The sequence below is a fragment of the Tamandua tetradactyla genome, chromosome 3, assembly GCF_023851605.1.
Source record: "Tamandua tetradactyla isolate mTamTet1 chromosome 3, mTamTet1.pri, whole genome shotgun sequence".
In the NCBI taxonomy this organism is placed as follows: domain Eukaryota; kingdom Metazoa; phylum Chordata; class Mammalia; order Pilosa; family Myrmecophagidae; genus Tamandua; species Tamandua tetradactyla.
In genome coordinates, this window is record NC_135329.1 from 45,776,791 (window position 1) to 45,804,210 (window position 27,420).

The window sequence follows — 27,420 nt, forward strand, 5'->3', positions numbered from 1 at the left end:
TGAGGAGGAGAAAAAGAAAAAACGAAAAATCAAATTAAAGAAATTAAAGTAGATGAAAATTGCTATATTCCAAAAAAATTATTGGCATTTAATATTTCTATAGCTACTTTTTACTGACATGATATACTATACCTTACTTATCTGAAATGGAAGGCAACAAAACAAAACAAAAAGAACAAAACAAACAAAAACCAAAAGATACTAAAAACAAATAATTGTATCAATAGAGAAAAGCACAGATATTCTATTTCAATTAAGATACTGAAAAACATTTTGGAAACACCAACATGAGACAAATACACTAATTCTGTATTTTGTTTTTGCCACATCATTACATAACAGGGCAGCCAAATGCATTGAAATTTCAACAATTTCAGCTTTTGTTTGGAAAATGCATGTCTTTCTGTTATCTTCTCCCCCAGAAAATAATCAAGTATATAGACGTTTAAATTAAAAGTTCCTTCATCAGATAGGAGATATTCAAATCTGAATGCTAGAATTGCACACGTTTTTTAAAATCCCTAAGAAGCTCAGTGCTTTGAGGGTGAGAATTCTGTTTAAATTTCCACAATACCTGTCAAACAAATGTGTACGGGTTGAATTTATTGCTCTGTCAACAGTTGCAATTGCTTCAACAATTGATGTGGCTACAAATGGATCCCCATTTCGACTGACATCAGGAACTAGGAAAACATGAAATCCCAAATTACCAGAAAAAATATATTATACAAGTTACTCATAAAAAATAATGTCTAGACACTACATCATTTAGACTTAAGGCATACTTTTCTCCAAATGTTATTTCTGCTTTTCATACCAAAACTTAAATTACTCTATCACAAATTCTACTAGAAGTTATTTTTAAATGGTACAGAAATTACAAGGCTTTTTAATTTTGGAAATCACGTGACATCCAATAAAAGGACAAGGGAAAAGTTAGTTACAACATAAAATGCTGACGTTTTTATAACAAAGCATGACAGCAGTAACGGGAGGTATTGAGGCCAAGCCAGATGGCAAGACTGGTGAAGAGAGAGCAATCAGTGGTGATGTTTTAATTTTAGGTGGATTTCGTTTTCTCTTATCCTCCCACCCCCATCCCCAACTCATAAGATATCGCTGCCTAAATAGCTTGTAATTTGAACATGTGACCCAGGAACTATCAGGGACTGGTTAACAAGAAAGTACACTCATTCTGCTCCTGTTTCCTACAAACTGCTCTGATACCACCAAATGCTTTCTGCTATTAAGCTCTGAAGCTGGAAGAAATATGTAGTAAAAAAAGAAAACTATAATCGCATTCTCTACCGCCTCGGTCACCGAGGCTCACGGTTCTGGAGTTACCATTGTCCCTCTCCATGGATCAGCCACCAAACGGGTCCAGCCTTCCTTCAGAACATTTTCTAGCTGACCTTTCCTCCCAATCCCGCCATAACCACCCCAGGCCAGGTTTCCTGCCCCTGTATCAGAGACCATGACAGCAGTCTCCCTTCTGACTTCCTCTTGAAATTACTATGCATACATCCGAGCAGAACAATATTGGGGATGGAGGGGAGACGGCAATGCCTGCACATATTCCTTGTGCGATCCCGCAACTCCCAACTCTCGCCTGCAGTCAGCCTGGGTCATGTGACCAGTTTTGACCAATGGGCTACAAGTAGACTTGAAGGTTCAGTTCCAGGTCAAAGTGTTTCGTTCCTGTTGTCAGATTCCTCAGCACTCTCTCCGCTTGCTGTAGGGACCCTGAGGCCTCACGTTATAGAGGTGGGGGTCTCCATTGGGCGCGGGGGGGGGGGGGGCTGAGTAGGCAATTCGGCATGAGTGAGAAATAAGCCTCTGATACATTAAACCACTGAAATTTTTAGGGTTTTGTGTATTACTGAAGCATAACCTCGTTCTCTGCCCTGAATAATACATTGTAGTTGTGTGAAGGTGGGTGCTCAAAATGGAAACGACTTTATTGCTTTTTAAATTTGTTTTGTTTATAAAACTGTAGTAGCAATAAATTTAGCAATGGCGATAATAATGACAGCCAATATTTACTGTAGACCATCTGTCATTAATCCACAAAATTAGTTGTTTCTGTCTTTTGTATTTTTTTTATAATCAATGCATAGGGAACCTTTCAGAACCAACATCCTTGCGTGTTTCAAGTGAATCTTTCCTGCACAATCTTTGTACCTGTTACCATTTGACCCCAGGCCTCCTCACTTTCTTTGAGCAACAAGGCTAAATAAGTAAAATACTATTATCTCCCAAATAACCATAAAGATCCTCCCCTCTTGTTACACATTCCTCACCCACCTTGCTAATCCTTACCTTCAATTCCCCGGGTATAAGAAAAGGTTTCAGCATCAGACAAGTTTGTACTGAAATGCAGGCCCCAGCCCCGAGTGACTTTGAGCAAGGTATTTAATCTCTTTATGCCTTCTGCATTGATAAAATAAGGATGCTGCTGTTTGCCTTATATTCTAAAAATTGTATGAGGCAATGTATGCAAAGATGCAGTTAGTAGTAAGTTCTCCTTCTCCTATCTGTTTATCCAAACTATGAAACTTCAGGGCACTGCTGAGGTTCAGAAATGCTGAACCTCAGATCAGAAAATGCTCAGTGGTCAGTTTGCTCCTCAACCTTGATATCACACAAATTCTTCTCCATCCGGTCTTATACTTCTTCTTTATCTTCTAGAGCACTTGGTACTGTGTAGCAGAGAAAGCCACTGAAGAAAAAAGCACCCAACCTGTTTCTTGCATTTGTTAACTGCAAATAACAAGGGGGGCATTTCCAAGCACTTCCCAAATAACCTATTGCATTTTTCTAGTAAGTTCATTTTCACATTTTCCAGTAAGACCATTGCATGCTCCTTCCCAGACAATCCTTGTCTCTCCCCAAACTTCTTGCACCACCACCACCTTCCACCTCTGCTCCCTGTTCCTTTGGATTGTAATTAATCAGTTTTACAACACCTCATTTTTCCAACTAAATATTAAAGATCTACTTACCTGAGTCTCTTTCCAGCTTTCTTCCTGTCAAAGGCCAAACATTCCATGTATGCACTAGGTCCCAACCCACTCATGTATTGGCTCTTTGTTATCCCAACCCCTCACAGACTAATTTGTACCAATGCTATCAGAATATGATTAAGTCGTAGAACCTCCCATCTTACACACACAGAAACACACCCAATTTTAGTCCCGAATGTCCTGTCCCATTTCTGTTTTCATCTCATTTCTTTTTTACTTTTCACTAAGTGTAAAGTACTTAGAACATACTAAGCACTAAAGTAAGAGTTTACTATATGAAATGACCCTGTTCCAATCTGTCTTTTATCTTTTAGAGTTTACTAAATGAAATAACTCTGTTCTAGTCTGTCTTTCATCTTGGCTCTTGCCAACTTACCAACAATATACATCTTAAGCCCAACGCAATTTTTTCCCTTCAACATACTGGAACTGTGTACAGCATTTCACTCAGTTGAAAATGATCATATTGAATTGCTCCTGGAACATAGTTCCTTCTGACTTTCCTCCTGCCTCACTAGAATTCAGACTTGGTCTCTCTCTTGCTCTTCCTTTATCTTTCTCTGTTTCTCTCTCTTTCTTCTTTTGACTAACAAGAACACAGAATTAGATTAATCATAATTCTTGTTTTGTGATGCATTTTCATCATTGATTCCCCCTCCTTTTTTTTTTTTTTTTTTTTTTTGGTGTCTTTTGGCTGGTTCCTCCTTCTCTACCAGCTCTCTTAATTGCTGAACAATCCCAGGGCACAGCAATCAGTTGTTTTGTCGATCTACAGACACTCCCTAGGTGATTCATCTAATCCCATGGTTTTCATATCATTAAATTTGTATCACCAGCCCTGATCTCTCTTCAGTTCCACACTCAGATATCCAACTGCTTACTCCAGGCATTTCAAATTTATCAACATTTACACAACTATTGATTTTCACCCTCCTCCAAATTGCATTCTCCCCTAATCCTGTCTCTCAATAAATGGCACCCAATTAGCTTAAGGAAAAAAACAGGACTCATCTTTGATTGTACTTTCCCACCCTCTGAAAGTCCATTGATCAGCCAATCCTGTCGGATCTGCTTAGTAATATCTGCAGAATCAGGCAATCATCACTGCCTCTACTGCTGTCAATACTGATTCATGTCACTACCTTTTCTCACTTGAACTAACACCTCAATGTCACCTTCTTCCTCCACTTAACAGTTGCAACCTTTCCACCCACACCAAAGTAATCTTTTAAAAATATAAATTTGCTTACAGAACTCCCCTGCTCAGTCCTTTCCAAGGTCTTCCCATTACATTTAGAATAAAAACTAAACTTGCTTGGGCAACAAGGCCCCACAGGATTGGCTCCTAAATCTCCAATCCTATTTCCTACAACTGCTCCTCTTACTCACCATGTTCTCCCACCCTGGTGGTCCAGCTTGTTTTGATCTCAGGTCTTCACACACACATGCTGTACCCCTAGACTGGCCTGCTCCCCCGCCCTCAATTCCACATGGCTATCTACTCATAATGTACTTGCTGAAGGAAGTCTTCGTGCCCACCCTAACTAAAAGTGACACTCTCCATCTCTCCCTAAGCCCTTGCCCTGCTATTTTTTTATAGACTGATCTCCATTTGAAAGTAACTATTCATTTATTGTTTATTATTTGTCTCCCTCCACTAGCATATAAGCTCCATGGAGACAGCTTCATCTGTCTTGCTCCTTGTAATATTTCTAACACATAGAACAGGGACTTACACTAACATTTTTAGATATTTGTTGAATGAACAAATAAATGAATAAGCACTAGGCAATTATTTGTAATTAACTGAGTTAACCAGAGAACCTTTATGTTTATTATCTTTTACAAAATGCTGTACATTTATCAATAAATCTCACTATCAGTGAACAAAACTAATCCAATTTTCTTTGCTGCTAACATAAGGTATATATATGTATATTTGGTGAGTTTATCAGCCACTTTGAATGCATGAAATATTTATACACTTATAATTCATGAAATTGAAAAGGAATTTTACCTAGACAAGACCCCCATCTTTTTGTGTATCACATACAAGGACCCAATTGCCTCATTTGTTGAGCCTAACATTTTTGTTCCAAGTAGACAACATCAAGGCAGTCAATTTTACATCATTTTGTGCTTCCATTATTGATTCCATTGTTTCATTATTAGTAATGGTTTAAAATGAATTTGTTTTTCTACAAGCAATAATCAGAGATAAATAATTCAAAATCGCTTATCCATGTATACAAGGAAAAAACTGGAAAAGAAACTAACCAAAATAATGTCTTTTTTCTCTTTGGGTAGGAGATGACTTTAAAATTTTATATATAGCTAATTCATGTTCAAAAAACACATATTTTTCAAGTCAAAAATAAATATTTGGGGTGGGTCACAGTGGCTCAGCAGGCAGAGTTCTCACCTGCCATGCCAGAGACCCAGGTTCGATTCCTGGTGCCTGCCCATGCAAAAATAAAGGAAAACACTTTTTTTTTTTTTTTTAGTTATAGGACCCATCAATTAAGTTTTACACATATTATTTTAATGGGAAAATAAGACCATTTACATTTTTCCTAGAATAAGCAGGATTCCAATTATCCACTTATAGCTCAACTTTATTACAGTTCTAACACTTTCTGAATACTATGTGGGATGTTTGACATGCAGATTAATAAGACTTGCTCCTTTCCTTGAGGTATAACAAGTTCAGTGGAAAAAACAGACCCTTTACAAAATAGTAGTAAAAGCAAATACAGAGCTACAAGTGAAATGCTGCAGAAGTTCAGAAGATAGCCTGATTGCCTACCTGAGGAACTAAGGAGATTTCTAGAAAAGGGGGATATCTGAGCCTGAAGGAACTTACCTGGTGAAGTCAGACTTTCCAGTATAGAAGAGAGCGTGAACGAAGGCAAAATGTCACATTGGGCACACATGCTGATGAAGCATGTGGCTAAAACTAAGTGTACAGAGAAAGCTGGAGTGATGGAATATGCAAAAGATGAAGTGCAGGTAGGAGTCAAATCGTAAAGACTTTATATGCAAACCTAAAGCATTTGGATTTTACCCTGGTGGCAACAGAAATCTTGAAGAAGTGCTACCAAAATATATTAAGATTCATTATTTTAGAAAGATGACTCTGGAGGCAGTAAACTAAAATGGTATGAGGCCTATTGCAATAATCTGAACAAAATTTAATGAGAGCCAAAGGTAAGACAGTGCCATGGGGATAGAGGTAAGAGGGAAGAGACCACAGGAGTAGAATAAACACAGTTCTAAGAGTAATGGCTGGATTTAGGGAAAGAGAAGGGCTGACAAATTATCTAGATGTTTATATTGAAGGACACTCAGAATGTAAAACATCCCAGAAGTATGTGTAGCCAAACCCAGAAAAGAGAAGCATAGAACCATTTAAAACACCAACTGTGTGACTTTTGCCAAGTGTTGACTATGAATTATACATTTAAACATGGCAGGAATTAAGTGACCACTAAACCAGACTAGGAAATCACTGAGCAAGGGAAGTTTTGCCAAGTAAATAGACCACATTGGTTTGTAGAATCTCACTACAGTAGAAAAACCAAGAGCTTACGAGTGGGAACTGGGCCACACCACGAAGCTGTATATAACACTGGGCGAGCTACCACGCCAATCTGGGCCCTCAGTTTCCTCACTTGTAAATTAAGGATGTGTCTCTTGTCTGCTAAGGCATTCTAAAAATCCTAAACTAATAAGCACGCAATTACGTTATAGGCTTGTGCATGCTTTTTTGATTTTTGGGTTTTTTTCCCCAGCTGCCTTTCATACCCATCAGGTAAAATATGTTATTCAAGTGCTAAGAAATACTGCTGTGAACATGTATTGCTCTTACCATTTACACTCAGGACCATACTAACTGAGGCATATCCAATAGTGTTCCGGGCCACACATTCATAACGGCCTGCATCCGCCGTGCCAACATCATTGATAGTCAAGAAGCCCTCTGGGCTAATGTGGAATTTTCCACTTTCCGTTACCTGCACCCCATCCTGGCACAAAAAAAGAATAATAATAATGATGATGATGATAAGAATAAGAATAGAAATAAAAGCAGAAGCGGGGGGGAGGGTGGTTTTTATTTTGTTGTGGGTTTTGTGGGGGAGGGGTACCATTTGTTAGGATTTCTCAAAAGCAATGTATTAGGGATTGTCCTCAACTCTGTCCACAATTAGAAAGAGAAGGACATTTAATCCAATTCAACCAATACCAACTCAGCAGAAAAACTTTTCTTATACATTTCTTCATCGCTGAGACAGAGCTTGATGCCAGAGTTACAAAGACAAATAAGACACAGATTGTGCTCCAAAGGATTTTCCAGGTAGTAGGGGTGAAAGAGGGCTGGACACAGAGGGTAACTTCTGTCGGATAAACACTCTGGTAAGGAATGCACAGGGGGTGATGGAAGCAGAGTAATGTGGCACCTGAGCTGAGACTTTGATGATTCAGAGCTAAACAATGAGAGGACAGGTGAGCCTTCCAGGCAGAGGAGTAATACAAATGCACAGGGTGATGTGCAGAGAGGAGGTAATCAGTGTGCTAGTAGAGGAGTAAGGGGTGAGGCAAACACGGTGGATGGGTGGAGGACAGGCATAAGGGAACACATCCTCCCTGCTTAAGAGCTAACACTATATTCATTGGTTGCCAGGGAACCAAACCTGACCAACCCTGTACCTGACAGGAAATCATTTCATATTAAGATACCTGTTTACAATTTTTAAAATACTGCTAAAATTTTTTGCATTGGGTGTAATGGAAACAAACATAGAAAAACTAAACAATAGCTACAAAAAAAACACTTCTTTTTTTCTGTGATTTTTTAAGATTATTTTTTATCAATTTATATTATATATTCACATACCATGTAATCATCCAAAGTGCACAATCAATGGTTCACAATATCATCGCACAGCTGTGCTTTATCATCACTATCGACTTTTTTTTCCTTTTTTTGTGAAAAATAATATATATACAAAAAAAAGCAATAGATTTCAAAGCACATCACAACAATTCGTTGCAGAACAGATTTCAGAGTTTGGTGTGGGTTACAGTTCCACAAGTTTAGGGTTTTTACTTCTAGCTGCTCTAAGACACTGGAGACTAAAAGAAATATCAATATAATGATTTAGCAGTCATTTTCATTTGTTAAACCCCACCTTCTCTGTATAACTCCACCATCACCTTTGATCTTTCTCCCACTCTTTAGGGTTTTTGGGCTATGCCCATTCTAACTTCTTCATGTTGAAAGGGACTACTGATAATAAAAATAACACAACTCTTGGTTATGGGAGTATGGATCTATTAACAGGATTTTTCTTTGCTCGCATCACCGAGAAGAATGTGTAAAGACAAATATTTAGAGTTTCATTATTTTGTTTCATTTTCATAAGTTAGGGGTACCCTCAGAATTTCTTCAATACAGGATGTACAATTTGAACTCTTTTCCTGCCATTGAAAATCTGGAAAAGAAATAGGCAGGTACCACCTACCCTTAATAAAATTTCCCTTAACAGAAGTACAGTCAGAATGCCTCTTCTGTGCTCTGAAGACACCCAGCACCCGAGATTGATTACCTTATTCCATGTTATCACTGGCTCAGGCTCCCCCTGGGAACTGCATGGAATCTGCACATTGGTGCCAACCTCCACTGCCATATCACTTGGAATGCTGGCAAACACTGGTGTAACTGCAAGGCAAGTGACAGGCCGCAGATCAGTGTTACGAATCCATGAAGATTTGTAATTTATACAGAAAAAGTTTAGGTAAAAATGAAACCCCCTCTTTCCTCTCTGACATCCAAGATGCATCTTCACAGAGTAAGAGAGCTGAAGGGGGCCAAGAGATCCACTGTCCAACTTCTCACCCAAATGAGCTGAAGCCTTTGAAAGCACAGCCATATAACTCCTCCCTGCTGAGGAGCACAGAGCCCCAGAGCCTTGGACATGGCTTAAAGACCTCCTGAGTTACCCTGAGTCCTCCAGTACCTCCCCCACCATTCCCCATGGGGAGACTCAGCTGCTGGGGACAGTATCCCAGAGAGGGCTGTGCAGGACACTGAGGAACACAGTGAACTCTGGAGAAGGACTGATTAGAGAAAGAAAATATGTAATTAGACTGAAGGGGTTTTCCTTGTGTGAAAAGTTGAGAACCTTAGTTAAATGTGGCAAGTTTCTGGGTGACCTTTCATGAATTCCATTCTTATGAATGTTCTCTCACTGGACAGGCTGAGTTTTCAGATACCCTAAATCGCAACAATTCAGCCACCTGAAGCAAAGCTGATACAACCCAGAGCCAATAAGGCTGGGCTTACTCTATCAAACAATCTACTAATAAGAGACATGAGAAGAATCCTCTCTCAATGTCCCAAAACCAGGTTTCAAATGATCTTCAGCAAAGGGTCACAAAGGAATTCAAAGACCCCTAATTCTACCTCATTCTTACCACTCTCCTAGTCTCACCAGTTTGACTTTTAGAACAACACGCTTTGGGTAAAAAGCTAGGAGATATGTTTTCATCTTTTTTACCCTGGCTCTGTCAAAAAAGAAGTGAGGAAACAAATGTGGCAAAACATTAAAGTTGGTAAATCTGGGTATCTGGGCAGGGAGTATATTGGAGATTTCCATACTGCTTTTGTATTATTTTTGCAATTGTCCTGTAATTTTGAAATAATTTCAAAAAAAAAAAAAAGAAACAGTTATGAGACAGCAGAGATTCTTCTAGTAGGAGATACAATTCAAATGGCATATCCAAAAGGACCAAAAGAAAACAGGAGTCTTATCAGAGGACAAACAAGGGCAAAACACAATTGGCCCTTAAAAAACACCATTTGGCTTTTATATCCAGGTGAGTGGACATTGCTCACTTAATCATCTTAGAAAAGACAGGTAAGAAACTTTCCTTTTCTAAAGTAATAATGGTTAGCAAAAAAAAAAAAATAAAGATTTGTTTTACTTTAAGAAGTTAGCCTTTTCTGAGTTCAGTACAGGCCATCATTTAAAAAAATCTTTTTACTAACTTATGTAAAGAGACTTTAAGAGACACTGTAAACACCTTGGGAATATAAGTTATGAGTGATGGTGAACAAAATGCCAAAAAGGGAAGAGTGAACTCTTTATGGTCAGCAGTCAAATTCACATCAGCAGAACAGCATTGGAACAAATCAATGGAGGAAGCCTCAACCCACCCAGACGCATACCTCTTGGTTGCACCGTCAGATGTGCCTCCACCCTCTGGGAGCCGATGATATTGACAGCCTGACATTCATACTGGCCCTGATCGTGCAGGGCCACTCCAGAAATCCTCAGCGTTCCCGACGAAAGGACCAGGTGGCGTCTGTCAACAGAGAGCTGACTCCCTGAAAGGCACAGACATTATTTTAGCTGTTTATCCCCCACAGTGCCCAACTGGTTTTGTTTTTTTGGTTTTGTGTTGTTTTTGTTTTGTTTTTTTAACATTTTTTATTGTTAACCACAGCATATACACAAAGGAAAGAAAGAAAAAGCAATGATTTTCAAAGTACACATCAACATGTGGATACAGAACAGCTTTCAGGGTTTGGAGACTAAAAGATACATCAGTATAATGATTCAGCACTCACACTCACTTGTTGAAGCCTACCTTCCCTGTATAATTCCACCATCACCTTTGATTTTTCTCCCACTCTTTAGGGGTATTTGGACTATGCCCATTCTAATTTTTTCACGTTGGAAAGGAGCTGTCGATAATATGGAATGGGGGGTGGAACTATTTAATGTTCTGGAAGGGTTTGGCTTCTCTGCATTTCAAGACTTATCTGGTCCCCTAACTGGTTTTTGATGTTGTTAAAAGGCAAGGATTAAGGAGAACCTTATCTGAGAAAATGCAAGTATTACAGAATGTGTCTGTCAGCATGAGTTACGGCAGAGAGCAATTTAGCCTTGCCCTCCAGTAAGCAAATCATTCATTCATTCATTCAACAAATGTATATTAAATGTCCGTTATGATGCTATATACAAGCTGGGTACGACCAATATAGAGATGAAGAAAACACAGTCCCTGCTTTCCGAGTAAGTCACAGCAAGAGGGGGTGAGAGGGACAGATACTAGAGGCATCTATGATACGACAGTAAGGACAAAATCAGAGTAAGGCAGAAAAACATTGGCTCAGAGGACAGGCTTCAACACAGACCCTGATACTGGGTCAGGGATGGTTTTTCTGAGAGAAATATGTTGAACTGTGTATTTAAAAGCAAACAATAACCCAACAAAGGTCTTGATACATTCTTTTTTTTTAAGGGTAGACCTCCCCAGGTCTCATATATTAATTGCCTGAGAATAAAGAATTTCAGTGTGGATGGTGCACTGCGCATGGCTCCCCCAAGTCTGCTCTTCAGAATTCCTGGAAAGGGTTCCTCAGTGGGACTAAAGGGTAGAGCCAGCCTTGGCAGGCATTTGGATTCATTCCAATGTTCTCGAAGAGGTTCTCAAGGTCACAAGGTTACATAGGCTGTGATCTTTGCTTTCATTGAATCTGAAATAAAGTTCCGTAAACTGCCATTGTTGTAAGCCAAGCAGGTAAAGTGCTTCAGGAGTTTGGTGTTGATGATGTGTGAAACATTAGGTCCCAGGGCATTTTTCCGCTTAATCACTTTCTGAGCTCGAAATCTGATGAGGGTGTCCAGAAACCACATGCATCGGGCCTGGTGATCTCAGCTCTCCTCATTTGATGGCAAAGATTTCAGTGCTTCTATGACAAAGGAGCAGTGGCTGTGCTCGTCAATCATCTTCAGTATGTCTTCTGACTTGACACTCCTGAAAGCTTCAGATGGGCTCTGAAGAGCTTCGTACTCCACGGGGGAAAGAAGATCTTCAAATTTATAAATGTCTTCAGGCCTGGCTGCATCCGCATAGCAGGGAGGGAGGTAGACGTAGTTATCTTGCAAGTCATCGTGGATGGCGTCACTGACCAGGTCACTATACATTTGTTCCAGGGCAGGAAATAGACTGAAAGCTGAAGCTGAAATAGACCCTTCACCACTGGAGTCAGGGCCCCTCTGCCCGCGGGGGCCTGTGGCCAGTGCCGCGTCCCACATCAGAGGCCCAGCGAGTTGTGGTGACAGCTAAAAATGGTTCGCTATTCACTTGACCCAGAAAACCCTACAAAATCCTGCAGATCAAGAGGTTCAAATCTTCGTGTTCACTTTAAGAACATCCGAGAAACTGCTCAGGCCATCAAGGGTATGCATATTCGAAAAGCCACCAAGTATCTGAAAGAGGACACCTTACAGAAGCAATGTGTTCCATTCCGTCCTTACAATGGTGGTGTTGGTAGGTGTGCCCAGGCCAACGGTGGGGCAGGATGCAGGGTGGGTGGTCCAACAAGTGCTGAATTTTTGTTGCACATGCTTAAAAATGCAGAGGGAAATGCCAAACTTAAGGGTTTAGATGTAGATTCTCTAGTCACTGAGCACATCCAGGTGAACAGAGCTCCTAAGATGCACCATAGGACTTACAGAGCTCATGGTCAGATTAACCCACGCACAAGTTCCCCTTGCCACACTGAGATGATCCTTACTGAAAAAGAACACATTGTTCCTAAACCAGAAAAAAGAGATATCCCAGAAAAAAACTGAAGAAACAAAAACTTATGGCTCAGAAATAAATTCAGATTGCAATAAATGCAAATTAAAGTTAAAGCTGAAACAAAAAAAAAGAGAGAAATAGAAAGTTTTAAATATGGTCCACTATTGGTTTCCAGAAAATTCTATCCCACGTTATTAAATTTCCATGAAAATGTTAATTAATTGTATATTAAAAATCAGGGTTTAGAGATTTGGAGGAAGGTGAGCATAAAAAAGTAGAAAGTAAACATGCTCATGTCCTTTCAATAATGAGAGCTCACGTTGGCATTTCATAGAATGATATATGCAAGTAATGTCTTTGTGCCAGTTTGAATCTGTGGTGAACCCCCAAAAAGCCACGTCTTTTAATCTTCATTTGATATTGCTGGGTGGGAGCATTTGATTGTTTCCATGGAGATGTGACCCATCCAATTGTGGATGATAACTTTTGATTAGATGATTTCCATGGAGGTGTGTCTCCACCCATTGAAGGTGGAGTTGCTTGCTTGAATCCTTTAAAAGAGGAAACATTCTGGAGAGAGTCCCTTTGGTAGAGCCATGAGAAAGTCAGCAGATGCCACCATGTTTGCCATGTGCCCTTCCAGCTGAGAGAGAAACACCGAACATCATCGGCCTTCTTGAACCAAGGTATCTTTTCCTGGATTCCTTAAATTGGACATTTCTATAGACTTGTTTTAATTGGGACATTTTCTCAGCCTTAGACCTGTAAACTTGTAACTTATTAAATTCCCCTTTTTAAAAACCATTCTGGTATATTGCATTCTGGCAGCTAGCAAACCAGAACAGTCTTTAATAATGGGAACAAAACAAAAATGGAGGGCATCAGATGTCTCTGTCCCTTTTCCCAGAGCCTGGATCATAGCACATTTAGTCACAGTTTGGCACTGTGCAGAAGTTATTATGTTTTCTAGGCCTAGGTCAATACAGAACTTTTTTCTTGTGTTTATGTACCACAAAAGGGAGTACTGTAGAGAAAATCAAAGATACTCCAGATCAGACATCTTACCTTTTTATATACTCAAAAGAAATGAAGGCGAAGTCTCAAACAGATAACCATACACCAGTCTATGAATGTGCTGCTATGAAGTGGCATCACTCATAATAATGAAAATGTGGAAACAAACCAAGTGTCCATCAACAGATGAATGGATAAACAAAAGGTGGTTTATACATAAAACGGAATATTGAATTATTCAGTTGTAAAAAAGGATGAAGTTCTGACACATGCAACAATTTGACAAGCCATGATGGCCACTGTTGAGTGAAATAAACCACACACAAAAGAACAAATATTCTATGACTTCACTTATTTGAAATACCAAGAATATGCAAATTCATAAAGACAGATAGTAGATTAGGGGTTTCCAGGGGCCAGGAGATGGGAGAAATGAGGAGTTTCTTCATAGTGGCAGAGTTAGCTTCTGCTTGGGTGATGGATAAGTTTTGGTAAAGGACAGTAGTGATGCTGGCATAGCATTGTGTGTATAACTAATGCCACTGAATTGTATGCTTGAAAGTGGTTAAAATGGCTGAGAGAAAAGAAATCTTACCTCCTTTAGTCCATGCAATGACCGGTTGTGGATAACCCTTTGCTTCACACTGGAAATCAACTGTCTGACCCTCGATAACAACTCTGTCTTGAGGAGTCACAGTGAACTGAGGAAGAGCTTCCAAAAGGAAAAAACTCAAATTACAAAAATTTTAAAAGACAGCATTGGGTAAAACTGCCACACATCAAAGTAATTTTTCCCTCACCTTAGGAAATCATACTTCCATTAGTAGCAAGAAAATGATCAGAGTTATAGTAGATCGCCCTACTGCTTTGTGCAATGTTGATGAACAGGTAAGAAAGAAAATTAATCCTCACGAGTCCACAAATAAGTGAAGCAGAAAGAATATTTAATTGTGGGTGTTTTCTCATTGTTATGCTGAAAAAGTATGCAAAATGATGCTATTCATTTAACAACACCACTAGCTATAATACATACACAGTAGGGATAACAACATATTTCAGTCTTTGGAAGCACAGATGACCTTAAAAGATTTGTCTAATTCCTCTGCTTCATATTTACAAATGGTTAAAAAATGTCAGCTTGTGTATCTGTGTACACTGTTAAATTTATTTTATTGTTATTGAGTGAAAAAAGCAAGCTACAGAAGTGAATGTCTAGTACGATTCCATTTTTAAAGAAGTAACAACCATAGCAACACATAAGTGAAAACCACACAATGTGATTGCACATCTAAACGTGCACAGAAAAAACTAGAAGGATGGATGGGAACAAACTGTTAACACAGTAGCTACCACTAGAGGCAAAAATGGCCTTTGGAAAGAAGTGGAAAGGAGGTGATTTCGTTACATTTTGTGCTTTAGAAATGTTTTACAGTTTTCCAATAAATGTTCCATTTTGCAACTTATTTAAAAATGAATACTTATTTTAAAACGAATACTCATTTTACAGCCAATTAAGCCACTTGGAAAAACATGCCAAAGTCTTAAAATATATACATACTCTCGGCATTCTGTGTCCAAAAGTTCATCCTAATAGAGCATTCAAAATGTATGTAAGATGTATTGATTAATTCGATATACACATGCCCACACATATGTGTATACATGCATTTGCTTATTCAACAAATATTTATACAAGCCAGGTGCTCTAAACACTAGGGATACCCTGTCTTCACAATGCTTCTGTTAAGAAAATAAGTAAATTACCAAGTAATAGTCAACGAGTCAAAAAGTTTTAAGTGCACTGGATAAAAATACAAGTTAGGGGCAGCATGGCTGGGGGTGGGAATAGAAGCCAGAGCAAAAGTTGCTTTATTAGAGAGTAATCACAAGGTGACAAGCATGTGACATACTGGGGGAGGGCGGCATAAAAAGAAAACACCTTTACTTGTATTGATATTTACCTTGTACGATGATAAAAGCTGTGGCATGGATGCTGTCAATACTGTTGGATGCAAAACATGTGTACTCTCCGCCGTCTTCCTGTATGACGTTTTGTATATAAAGGCCACCAGAAGGAGTGATATTCACTCGAGGATCAACAGGTAAGGGCGTCCGATCCCCTTTTGTCCAGGTGATGCGTGGTTGAGGGTGGCCCGTGGCACTGCATTCCAAAGTGACACTTTCTCCAACCAACACTTCCGTGTTCTGTGGCTGTATTACAAAAGTGGGTCGAGCTGTCACAATCAAAACAAAAGAAATTCTGAATAAATTTCTTCTAGTTTAATCATAGTCCTTTGCTGGAATTTTTCTGTTTTTAGGCTGCTTGCACTAATTTGTCTCTAAAAATAAGCTAAACAAACAACATTTAATCACACACTGTTCTGGTTTGTTTTCAAAAATGTACAAACAATAAAAATGGTCCACTGCTTTCTGTCAAACAAAATGTACGCAGTCTGAGAACAATAAGCACTTACGTTGGATTGGTTAAGTGGCAGATTTTTTGTCTAAACATTCACCGAACTCTACTGATAATTCTTACTTTTGCGTAGTCTAAAGGCATCATGTCAATTTTGTGAAACCTTGCTGTTGTCTTCTTTGGCCCAAAATACTATTATCAAAGTGTATTTAGAACATATATAAAGAATCAATTTCACTCACAAAAAGAAAAACGCAAATTAAAACTACCCTGAGATCATATTTTTCAATTCTCAATCTATGTATTTGATAATCCATGTATTCAATAATGAATTTTGAGGGTGAGTTTGGGTGGAAACAGAACTCCATACATTGCTAGTGGTAATATATATAGTACAGTCCCTACTTGGACAGTGATATAACCATACATATCAAAATTAAGAATTCATGCACCCTTTTACCCAGCAATTATCTTTCTAGGAATTTGTCACATAGATATACTTACATGCATCTAAATGACAGTACTGTATTATATCATTTTGTACAATGCTGTTGTACAGTATTATATCATTTGCTCACTGTTTTATAAATCTTTGTATTCCCTACAAATAGAGTACAAGTTCTTTATATGACCCGGAGCAGTGTCTCATCTTTGCATAGGCTCATAGCAATCTGATGTTACAAAGAAGCTAAATATTATGTGTTTAAGCTAATGGATATTTGTTAAATTAAGGACTTTTTATTCAGCAGCACTATATTCCTTTTGCTTAGTTTGGAGCTGAAATTTCATAACTAGGTATTCTCACTCACTTAATAAATATTTGTTGTGTCTATCCTGGGAGGTACCAAGCTGTGCTGGTTTGAAAAGGTTTATGCACCCTAGAAAAGCCAAATTGTTATCCTAATCAATCTTGTGGAAGCAACAGTTTCTTCTAATCCGTATTTAGTACTGTATGTTGGAAACTTTAATTAGCTTATCTCCATAGAGATGTGACTCAATCAATGTGGGTATTAAACTTGACTAGGTGGAGACGTATCCCCACCCATTCCAGGTGGGTCTTGATTGGTTTTACTGGAATTCTTTAAAAGCAGATGCACATACCACTGGCCAAGTTGACACATGAACCTGACCATGACACAAATAATACAAAGAAAAGACCAGTTTTTAAGGAGCTAAGAATCCAGATGCAGAAACCAGCACAAAACCACTTATAAGCCATCTGACAGGTTTATAAAGTGCCAGGGAAACATGGACACTAAAGTGACTCATTCCACAGTGGATGAAGTTAAGGGAAGACAGAAAAGCTCCATGGTGGAAGCTACAACTGCAACTTGGCCTAATGAATCTTACTCTGTTGCTGACCTACACACATAAGAATGATACTGTACACCCATCATGAGTCCGAAGAGTGATTTATGCTGTTTTCCCCATTGCCATCATGGATTTAGATCACTCCATTCAACACTTCTCCAAGCGTGCAGCTCCTCTACTGATCAACGGTCATGGGTTAAACATAGATGAGGGCAGAGGTCGCAACCTAGCAGGCTCAGGACAGATTACAGTCCACACAGCTGTGTTTTGGCTGGTTTAAGCAATCTTTTAAAATTATTTTATTCAGTGCAGTATTTTTAACATAGGAATTTTGCAAAAAATCCAGATTTCTGGCTTCTTAAAAAAAAAAATCAAAGACCCCAGCCAAATAGAGAACTTCTGACCAAATGGCAGCAGCAGCACTGCCCCCTTTAGATACGGGGTGAGTGGGTGGGGTGGGGCATGGGTGCTCAGCCCACAGGGCTGGCTTGCAGCATCCTCTGCCTTGACTGTGCACAAACTGAGTTTGTGCACTGGCCCCTTCTGACCCCAGATTAGGGGATGACCATGCCAACAGAGTGATTGTAATGAACCACGTATGACCCTGTGATTCAAAAGCAGAGTTAGTCAACCCTGATACATAACAGGAATTTCAACTTAAGACTTTAATGGCTATTATTATTTTGCTGAGTTGGGGAGCAAGTAAATGAAGGGAATGAGCAGAAAGAAAGATGTTTCTGGAAGAAACTCTTAGTTTTCCAAGGCTGTTGGCAAGAAGGAACCAAAAACTGGTGGCTTAAAACAACAAAAATGTATTGTCTCATTGTTCTAGAGGCCAGAAGTCTGAAACTAAGGTGTAAGCAAGGTCATGGTCCCTCTGAAATCTACAGAGAACATGTCTGGCCTCTTCCTGGCTTCTGGCGGTCACTGGCAATACCTGGCATTTCTTGGCTTGAGGCAGCACAACCCCCATCTCTGTCTCGCTGTTCACATGGCCTTCTCCTGTGTGTCTGATGGTGCCCAGTTCTTCCCTTCTTAAAAAGTCACCAGTCGAGTCCACTCTAATCAGTCTGGCCTCATCTTAAGTAACCCTACTTCAAAGACTCTACTTCCAAAGAGAGCCATGCTCACAGAACCAGGAGGTTAGGATGCAAACATATCTTTTGGGGGGACACATTCACCCCATAACAAAGCCCTTATGTGAAATAACATACCTGGAGACCCAAAGTATCTGAGGGTTACTTCTTGGGTTTTCACTTCTCCTGCCACATTTTTCGCCATGCACTGGTAAATCCCCTGGTCTGTCTCTTGAGTGTTTTGAATCATCAAAGTTCCATCATCCAACAAGTTTAAACGGGAATCTGTTTTCATGCTCAGCTCATTACTAATAAAGATAGAAATCCGGTAGTTCATAATTTTAAAGCACAGGGTAATACCTAATCCCCAGTAAATGGTTTTTGAGTATTAGAAATGGGATTCAAATGTCCCAGAGTATACCATGAACTATTTAGAGAAGGTGGGTATGTCATACTTTTCAGGGAGCATTTTTGGAGAGTTGCCTCTGATTTAATAGGCAATTTCAGAAAAACTACCTATTAATCGTGTGTCTCTGTTTAATTCATTTACTTACCTTCATAATTTATATGTTCAAGCAAGAGCTAATGTTTTTAATACGTCGTGATTCTAAAAGGGAAAAATGTGAACATGGGGGATAAAGTCAGTGGAAACATTTTCCTTTAGTTGCTATAAATTTATCTATGAGAAAAGGCTTTTACATTATTAAAAGCAAATGGTAAAGGGCGGGCCACGGTGGCTCAGTGGCAGAGTTCTTGCCTGCCACGCCGGAGAACTGGGTTCGTTTCCCAGTGCCTGCCCATATTTAAAAAAAAAAAAAAAGCAAATGGTAAATACTGCACTAAACAACATCTAAAAATAAATTTAAAAAAATATCTATAAGCTTCTGATCCCTTCCTTTTCAGGATATACAATAAACCAGAGGTATCGCTGTAGCTGCCATAATAGCTCATCTGGTGGATGTGCAATTCCCAGGACACCAATTCTTATCCTCCCCATGACTTTGGTGAGACTTGCAAACAATCATCATCTCTCGCTGGACAGCTGCCACATCACACAGACGTTACCAATTCCTCGTCCCAGCCAAGAGAGCCATCCAATGACAAGGCCCGTCCCCTGAAATCTTCGTGCCCTGGCCCCTCTGTCCATTGCTGCCCACCCCCCACCAGCTCCCACACCACACCCATGTGAATTGGCTTTCATTCCCTTTGTTCAAAAAACACACGAAGAGGAGACAATCTGGAGTCAAGCTGAGACCATGATACCAGCAGAAAAAAACATACCAGCAGAAAAAACATACCAGTACACATACCAGCAGAAAAAAACAAAGCCAATCTACTGAGCTTTACAGCCCAATATAAAAGGAAGCTCAGTTTTACCAGATCATCAAGTCAGATAAAGCAATTTTAAAAATAAAGCTTCACTTCCCGTAGTTCATGCAATTAATCACCTTCAATGCTAAAAATGGCTCTACCTCATTTTCCTAAGAACCCAACAAAGCCAGGAACTTGTGTTTGATTACATGTAGGGAAGGAACAAACGTGTCATTTTGTGAATGCATTTCCCCAAGGGCAGCATTAACAGTAACCTCAAAGAGGGCTTCCAAATGCTCAGTAAAGATGCTGCCCCATGGTCTCTCCATGTCCTACTCCCCACCCGGTTTCCTCACGCTCTCCCTGCCCCCCATGGCCTCTGGTCACCCATCCACCAAAACCATTTTATTTTTCCCATTCTTAAAAGGTTAATGCATCCTCATTCACAGTTTTCTGGATGGAAGTAACGATGATCTCAATCTTGGTAATCTCCTGACTATACAACCCTGTCTCCTTTCCACAAGCACAGTGAACGAGCAGGAGGGGCTTCCCAGTAGGGACTCACGGGGCAGGGGGGGGTGGGTCGTGGAAGGAGCCCCAATACAAGAAGTCATGCCTTGGAGCTTCGGTTCTGGCTCTGCCATGTTTGGCTCTGGCATCATAACTTTTTTGTACCAATTTGTTCATTTTTTCATTGTAGTTGGGAACCAGCTGAGCCAAATTTATGGCTTCTCTACCTTTTAAGTTCAGAATTCATAATAATCCAGAATTCCTTCCAAGTTATATTCCAGATTTCAAATCTCTTCTACTTCAGAGTTATGTGAGATAAAATCTTCGTAGACTGAGACAGTATCTCGCATTTTTTTCCCTGGACAAACAATTGGGTCCAATGTCCATGTTATTTTACATTTCCAATGACAAAAAAAAAAAAAATCTAGACCAAAAGAAAAAATTCCCTATGTCTTTTTCATTCTGTATCTGACAACTCTCAAATGCCAAGCTCACTATTCTCATCTCAACTTTTTTATAGATATTATTTCCCTCACATGACCAAGCCATATTTGCCTTTGGGAATCTCCCCTCATCTACTAAGGACTGATGACTCAGTGAGTGTCTGAAACATCTGGCAGTGAAAACAACTGGAATCTGTGTCTTCTGAAATGTCTCCCTTGCTCTGTCATGACTAAACATGGCCAGTTAAAGTGAAAATGCTAAAATTAAGATCACAGCGGTGATTTGGTTCAGAAAAATGTGTGTACTGACTTCCTTGTACAAATATATTTGAGAGGGAATGGTAAGGTGGCTTTATTCTTAAGATTTCCTTTTTAGGATTGACTTCATAATTTAAGCTCGCAGCTGTCCCATCTCAACATATAAAACTGTTAGTGATCTGCCCTTAGATCCTTCTTCAGACCAGCTGGCATTGCCCCATATATGCCACTTTTTGGTTCACCCATACCACAAGGCTTCCACTTACAAAATGGGAACTGTCCCCTGCCCCATTCCTTTACACCTTCTCAAACTACTTTCCTCATCTCTCATCTCTACTCTTCTTTCAAGCTTTGCTGACAAACCTCCAGCTCCTTAAAACAACTGGGGTGGGGGTGAGGTTGGGTCACCTCCTACACTTCTATCACAGCATGTAATACACTGTAACAATCAGCTTAGGACGTCCCTCTGTGGTCTGTGAGCTCCTGGGGGCTGAAGGCAAGGGAGAAGGAGCATCTTCTGCCTGAACTCCCAGCACAAAGCACAGTATCAAATTCTTAATAGGCCCCTGCTGATTGTTTGTGAAATGAAACAGGGAGGGGGAACTTTGTTTCAGGAGGCAAATTAGACACAAATAAGAACTCAGGAATAGTTGTTCAATTAAGGGCGTAAGGCTGCAGCTACCCAGGCTCACTCCTGTCTCGCCGAAAATGCTGTCCTTAACAGAGATTCACCAATAACACCCTCATGTGGTCAGGTCTAATCATGAAGCTCTGGATTCAATGACGGTTATATTAACATCAGGGACCAAAACCCTGCAGCGTCTGGCCAGATCGAATCAGCTGCAGCCAGAAGGGAAGTGGAGGATAGAAAAGGAACAATACTGTTCCCTTCCGGTTCCTAACCCCAGGCTGCTTCTTTAATTCAAACCACTGTGTCCCGGCAAGGAGAAAGTGTTCTGCCCTTTATATACGAAGACCTACATCCTCTCATCTGCACTGCTGTGCCTAAGCCAAACCATTTGAGAGAGGTCCTGAAGGCCAGCACAAACTCTGTGTCTAGCACAGTTGCTACTAAAAAGTAGAAAAGATGCAGAAAAGAATCAATAGTTTTTCCCTTAATGTTTTCCCACACGTGGGAGAGGAAAAAAGAAGCAAAGTGGGAGCTGGGAAGTTGATGGGGGTAGGGGTGAAATGCACAGTTCAGTAAGTAGAGTACCTGGATATTATTTTAAGAAACACTATGTGCCAAATGTGGTCCAATGACAGTTCTGCTCACCATCCAACTTACTTGTTTCGAAGCCATATGATTTCAGGTTTGGGGTTGCCTTCTGCTCTACAAGTGAAGTATACTGTGTTCCCAGAGGTCACATCTGCATCCTGTGGTTCTGATGTAATCCTTGGCCTTTCTGTGCCAAACAAAGAAATGGAAACCTTATTAGTTTTCAAGTGTCAAGTAAAATTAAAGAAGATCAAAAAAGCAAATTCCTCATGTTCAAAAGAACACAAAATGTCCAAAAGCGTATCTCAAACACAAATATTTTAGTGCCTTCACAAAAATGACAGATTGGCTTCTCTATAGGGAAGATCATTTTATTGCATGAGTTTTTACAGAGCCTTTTTGTAATGCCTCAGGGATGCCACTCTCTAAGAATCTTATTTAATGTGTTCAGACAAGCATCAAATAATCGCCTTCCATGGTCTATCTACTCTTTAAGACAGTATAACCCCTTTACATAGGGGACACTCAGTTAATAACTATTTTTAAATAAATTTAGTTTGAAATGCTAGTGATCAATGAAAGTGAGGGGTAAGGGGTATGGTAGGTATAATCTTTTTTTTTTCTTTCCTGTGTTTGTTTTATTTCTTTTTCTATTGTCTTTTTATTTCTTTTTTGAATTAATGCAAATGTTCTAAGAAATGATGAATATGCAACTAAGTGATGATATTGTGAATTACTGATTATGTATGTTGATGTTTTGTTTCTTAATTTTTTAATTAATAAATAAATTTTAAAAAATAACTATTTTTATTGAATAAAATTGAAAAATAATGATTTTTATCTAGAAGTCAACCTGCGAGTAAAAATCTATAGAAAGCCTAGTGCAGCGTAGATGACAAAGCTGCACTATATGTCCTTCCTACGTGTCCCTCCTCTAACACCTCTGCCCCCAACAGATATGGGCTTCTCTATAGAAGCCTAAATGCTTCTAAAACCCTCCTGAATGTTCGCTGTTTCCCACACTCTGATGTTCTATGAGGAGATTCTCAGTTGCTTATATAGGTTCCCAATCATTTACCTCTAGTGCAGGGATCTCTCATGAACTCCAAGCCTACATATACAACCACCTCCAGGATAGCTCCCTTTGGCAGACAATAAGAAAATCCAGCATGATCATTGAGCAGACCTCCGTTCAACTCTTGCCTTAGTCACTTACAAACTTCGAAGATTTTTGAAAAGATACTCAACCTCTCCAAGCCTTAAGGTACTCCTTCATGTACCATATACATTTGTGGTGACACATACATGTGTGTGTATGCAGTACACTGCACAATATCTGATGTCTCAATAGTGCAAAATACGGTCAGCAATGTTCTTATTAAATAGCAGTCCCAAAGAAAGTGCTTCAAACTTGACATGTCTAAAATTTAACTCATACTACTCTTGAACAATTCCTTTCCATTTCTAAAGCAGAGAACTGTCTGTGTCCATGCATTCTGTAACCCACGTCAGAAACCTGGGATGCATTTCTGACTCAGGCCTTGCTTCCTACAGTAAGATGCGGGGCTTTCTCAGATCCTCCTGCTCTAAGGCCTTTGGAACCTCTGGGATCCCTGCACCAGCCTTCAAATGTTCTCCCTGCTTCCACTCATAACGCCCTTTGATTCACTCTCTGCACAGCTGCCAAAGGGCTTTCTAGAATATAAACCTCATCCTGTCTTTCTTTTATCATATCTTTCTATGGCTCCCCATCACTATCAGAAAAGAACATTTTCAATAATTTTTTTCATTACTAATTCATTACTCAGACTCTACAACTCTGTGAATATACTAAAAACCACTCATAGTACCCTATAAAAGGTGTCTTTTAGTGGTGTGTGAATTATATCTCAACAGAGCTGTCATAAAAAATAATTGCTAGTTACTCAACTAAACAACCTCAAAATAATGCAACCTCAACAATCTTATATTATGCAACTGTTTTAAAGTTGTTTCATCTGAGAGGGAGTTAAGATTGCAGGATTTTTATTGGGGAGTTTCCTAAGGGGCAATACCTGTGGGGGAATTAGGGCTGCAGGACTGGGTGAAGGGAGAAGTTGGGCTCAGATGCAGTTACAATACTGGTCTCAATTGATGCCAAAAGGAGCCCGGGAACTGGGGTATCCTGCAGAGTTTTGCCACATTGAAGTGAGGGAGGGGAGGCTTTGTAGCCCCTTCACCAACCAACATTTGGACATGGATGTAGATGAGAGAGCAAAACTTGCGGGGGGGGGGGGGGGGGGGCACCTCCCTGCAGCTGAGGACAATTATTGGGAAAAATATATCCACAAACGATAAAATATATAAATGAAAAAAATTATGAAAAATTCATTTACATTATTAGTAAGATCATGTATATTTACTGATTTTTAGATTCCTTTACGTTGTTGTTTTTGGTTTGGGTTTTGGTTTCGGTACATGGTCCAGGAATCAAACCTGGGTCTCCCGCATGGAAGGTGAGCATTCTACTACTGAAATGTTGTTTTTAATATAGAAGAAAAAAAAAGGATGCTTTGGATAAACAATTGAAAACTTAATTACAGCAACAAAAAAAAGGTGACATGTAAGAAAACAAAATGTTGAACAATTCCTTGTGTGTTTATAAGGAAGATTCTGCCCTGCAATCTGATTTTTGTTTCTTTTCTTATGGTAATTTATTTTTATTATGGCATTACATAAGTACAGTAAAGTGCACAAACTTAGTGCATACTGATTGATGAACTTTTACATACATATATCCCCATGTAACCACTACCAAGATTAAGACCCCAAACATTTCCAGCTCCCACCCGGGCTCCCTCATGCCCATTCCCACTTGATATCCATCACTGGGCACCACCCTACAAGTAACTACCACCCTCACTTCTATCACCATCAATTAGTTTTGTGAGTAGGGCAGCTCAGTTCTTAAAAACAGATACTTGGAGGGGATGTGAGGGAGCAGTAGTGGCAGTTTGTTCCATTTTGCTTTGCAATGTCACAAGGGAACCTTAAAGAAGGACCTGAGTATATTACCAAATAGTCTCTTATACATCCTATAGAGCAGTATTTCTCAAAGGAGGCTCCTTATCTGATTCCAGTCATGAAGTGATTTTTAGAAGGACATAGCAAACGAAGAGCTGGGGGTACATCATAAAGCCGTGGTACATCATAAAATCATCACTGGAATGCCAACATACCAAAACAGACATTAAACCGAGATGCCCAATAGAGCTGAGCTCCACCGGCATAAGCACCAAGTGCTTAACTCACCACAGTTAAGCTCTTCTGGGGTGATGGTTGCCACGGATCGTCCCTGGATTCTTCTAGGATATTCACAGGTCGCTGCCGCTTGGGCATTACCAGAGTTGGCATAGGTTTTCAGCAAATCTGCCAGCCACAGGATTTCACAGTCACAGCGAAGTGCGTTAGAGTCCAGCCGCCTTTGCAAAGGAAGATGCAGCCAGTGAGAAATGGAAATCAGTAAATGTCAACCCATCCTAGACAGACAAGGGCCTCTTGATCCCAAAATCACAAATGAACTTGAATCAACAAACCCATAGTGGGGCCTAATGGATATAAAGCTTTGGGATAAGATTATGTTTTTTACAACAAATTCTGAGACAGTCCAGCCCTCAGAACCTTGGACTAGTTGGGGAAGTGAAGTCTATATACATAATTCAATACAAAGAAAAACCCGAGTGAAAAAAAAATGACCTAGAATAACACTAGATAAAGATGGAACAAGGCAGTGAATGATTAAAATGAGTGCTCAAATATATTTTAAGCTCAAGACAAAAGGACAAATATGGGCTGCATCAATCAAGAAAAGTTTTAAGAATGAGATAGGACAGGAAGCATGCAGAAAAACCAGTGATAACAATTACAAACACAAAACTATCACCATCATTGAACTCAACTATCAGGAACTGTATTACTACACATTATCTCACTTAATCCTTAAGCATCCTAAAAGGTAGACTATTACAGTAGAGTTGCATCCTATGCCTAGGGTTTATTTCTAAAGCCATAAGGCAAAAAAATCATATATAAGTGAATTTTTTCTGGGAAATTTCTGATGACGTGTCACGCTGAAGCCTGACATATCTCTCAAAAAAGTATAACATAGGCAGGTAGTTGTTTTGGTTTTGTTTTGATTTTTTGGCCTCCACCATTGGAATAGATTGTTGTTTCTTCAGTTCAACCCCATAAAAAGGTGTAGTAATGATAGAGAAAGGAGTGCTAGAAATAGCTGGACAACACTTAGAAGACACATACTATCATCTGAGTTTTCCATGAATTGACTCATTATCAAAAATCTTATGAGGTAGGTACTAGATCTCCAATGTGGAAATAAAGAGACGAGATCTAGAGAAGTTCAAGTGAATTACTCAAGGTCAGAAAGCTAGGATGTGGCAGAGCCTGGATTTTAAGCTAAGCTATTTCCCTTCACAAAGTTCCTACTCAACACAGCCAAAAGCTCTCACAGTGAGAGAGGAGACTGAGGACTGAGTGAAGTTCCATTTCCCAGCCATGTTTCTCCAGGATTAGCTCCTAGAGTTAATTGACAGAAATTGACCCCACTAATGAAATCGTCACTGTTTTGACAAACAGGTAGAACAATAATCTATTAAGTAAATTGCAGAAATAATGCAATTCCAGTATGGTATGATTTCTACGCTGTGACTTGGAGAGGTTGACTAATTCACACAAGCACAACTCAACAAGCCATGGTGGACCCCATATCTGAACCAGTTCCATGTGACTCTAAAGCCTACTGCTAAAAAATATAACCTGTACATTTCAGTACAGAACTACAGGCTTAAACTCTGATGGGTAAATTAGATAGATGGCTGGTATCTAATGGTCCTTACTGGAGAGCGCCAGAGGAAGAAACACACCAGTCCTGCATGTTTCAGAAATGAGAAAATTGACACATTCAATGAGGCCACTGCTATCAGGAACCCAGAGGGAACAGAGGAGATGGGATGGGTGGGGAGGGCAGCAGTGGATTCACAAGGACAGTTGCAATGCTGGAAGGGGAGGTTAGAGAGTTCTTTGGCACAGATACAAGAACAGGATGCCATGAGCCCTCTCTACCTAGTACTGGTAAAATGTTACCATTGGATCTAAACCTAAGATTTTATAGAGTGAGCCACATAGCTGAGCAAACTGAAGAGAGAAAGGGAAGTATCTAGATAAAAAAGATAGCATTCGTCTAAAAGGA

The 27,420-nt window shown here is 39.6% G+C and overlaps 1 protein-coding gene across 4 annotated transcripts in view; it reads right to left on the minus strand.

Moving 5' to 3' along the window:
• PXDN (peroxidasin) overlaps positions 1–27,420 on the minus strand; it is a 137,468-nt gene that overhangs the window by 33,086 nt on the left and 76,962 nt on the right. For all 4 annotated transcript variants that reach the window (XR_013172484.1, XR_013172483.1, XM_077153061.1 and 1 more), the window contains 9 exons: positions 25,467–25,636; positions 22,245–22,362; positions 18,573–18,742; positions 15,593–15,865; positions 14,227–14,343; positions 10,252–10,410; positions 8,630–8,742; positions 6,892–7,048; positions 575–683 (listed from right to left, as the gene is read on the minus strand). Coding sequence is in view for 2 of the 4 variants with exons in the window: in XM_077153061.1 (XP_077009176.1) it covers positions 575–683; positions 6,892–7,048; positions 8,630–8,742; positions 10,252–10,410; positions 14,227–14,343; positions 15,593–15,865; positions 18,573–18,742; positions 22,245–22,362; positions 25,467–25,636 (1,386 nt within the window). In the remaining 2 variants the exon portion in view is untranslated. The remainder of the gene's footprint in view (positions 1–574; positions 684–6,891; positions 7,049–8,629; positions 8,743–10,251; positions 10,411–14,226; positions 14,344–15,592; positions 15,866–18,572; positions 18,743–22,244; positions 22,363–25,466; positions 25,637–27,420) is intronic.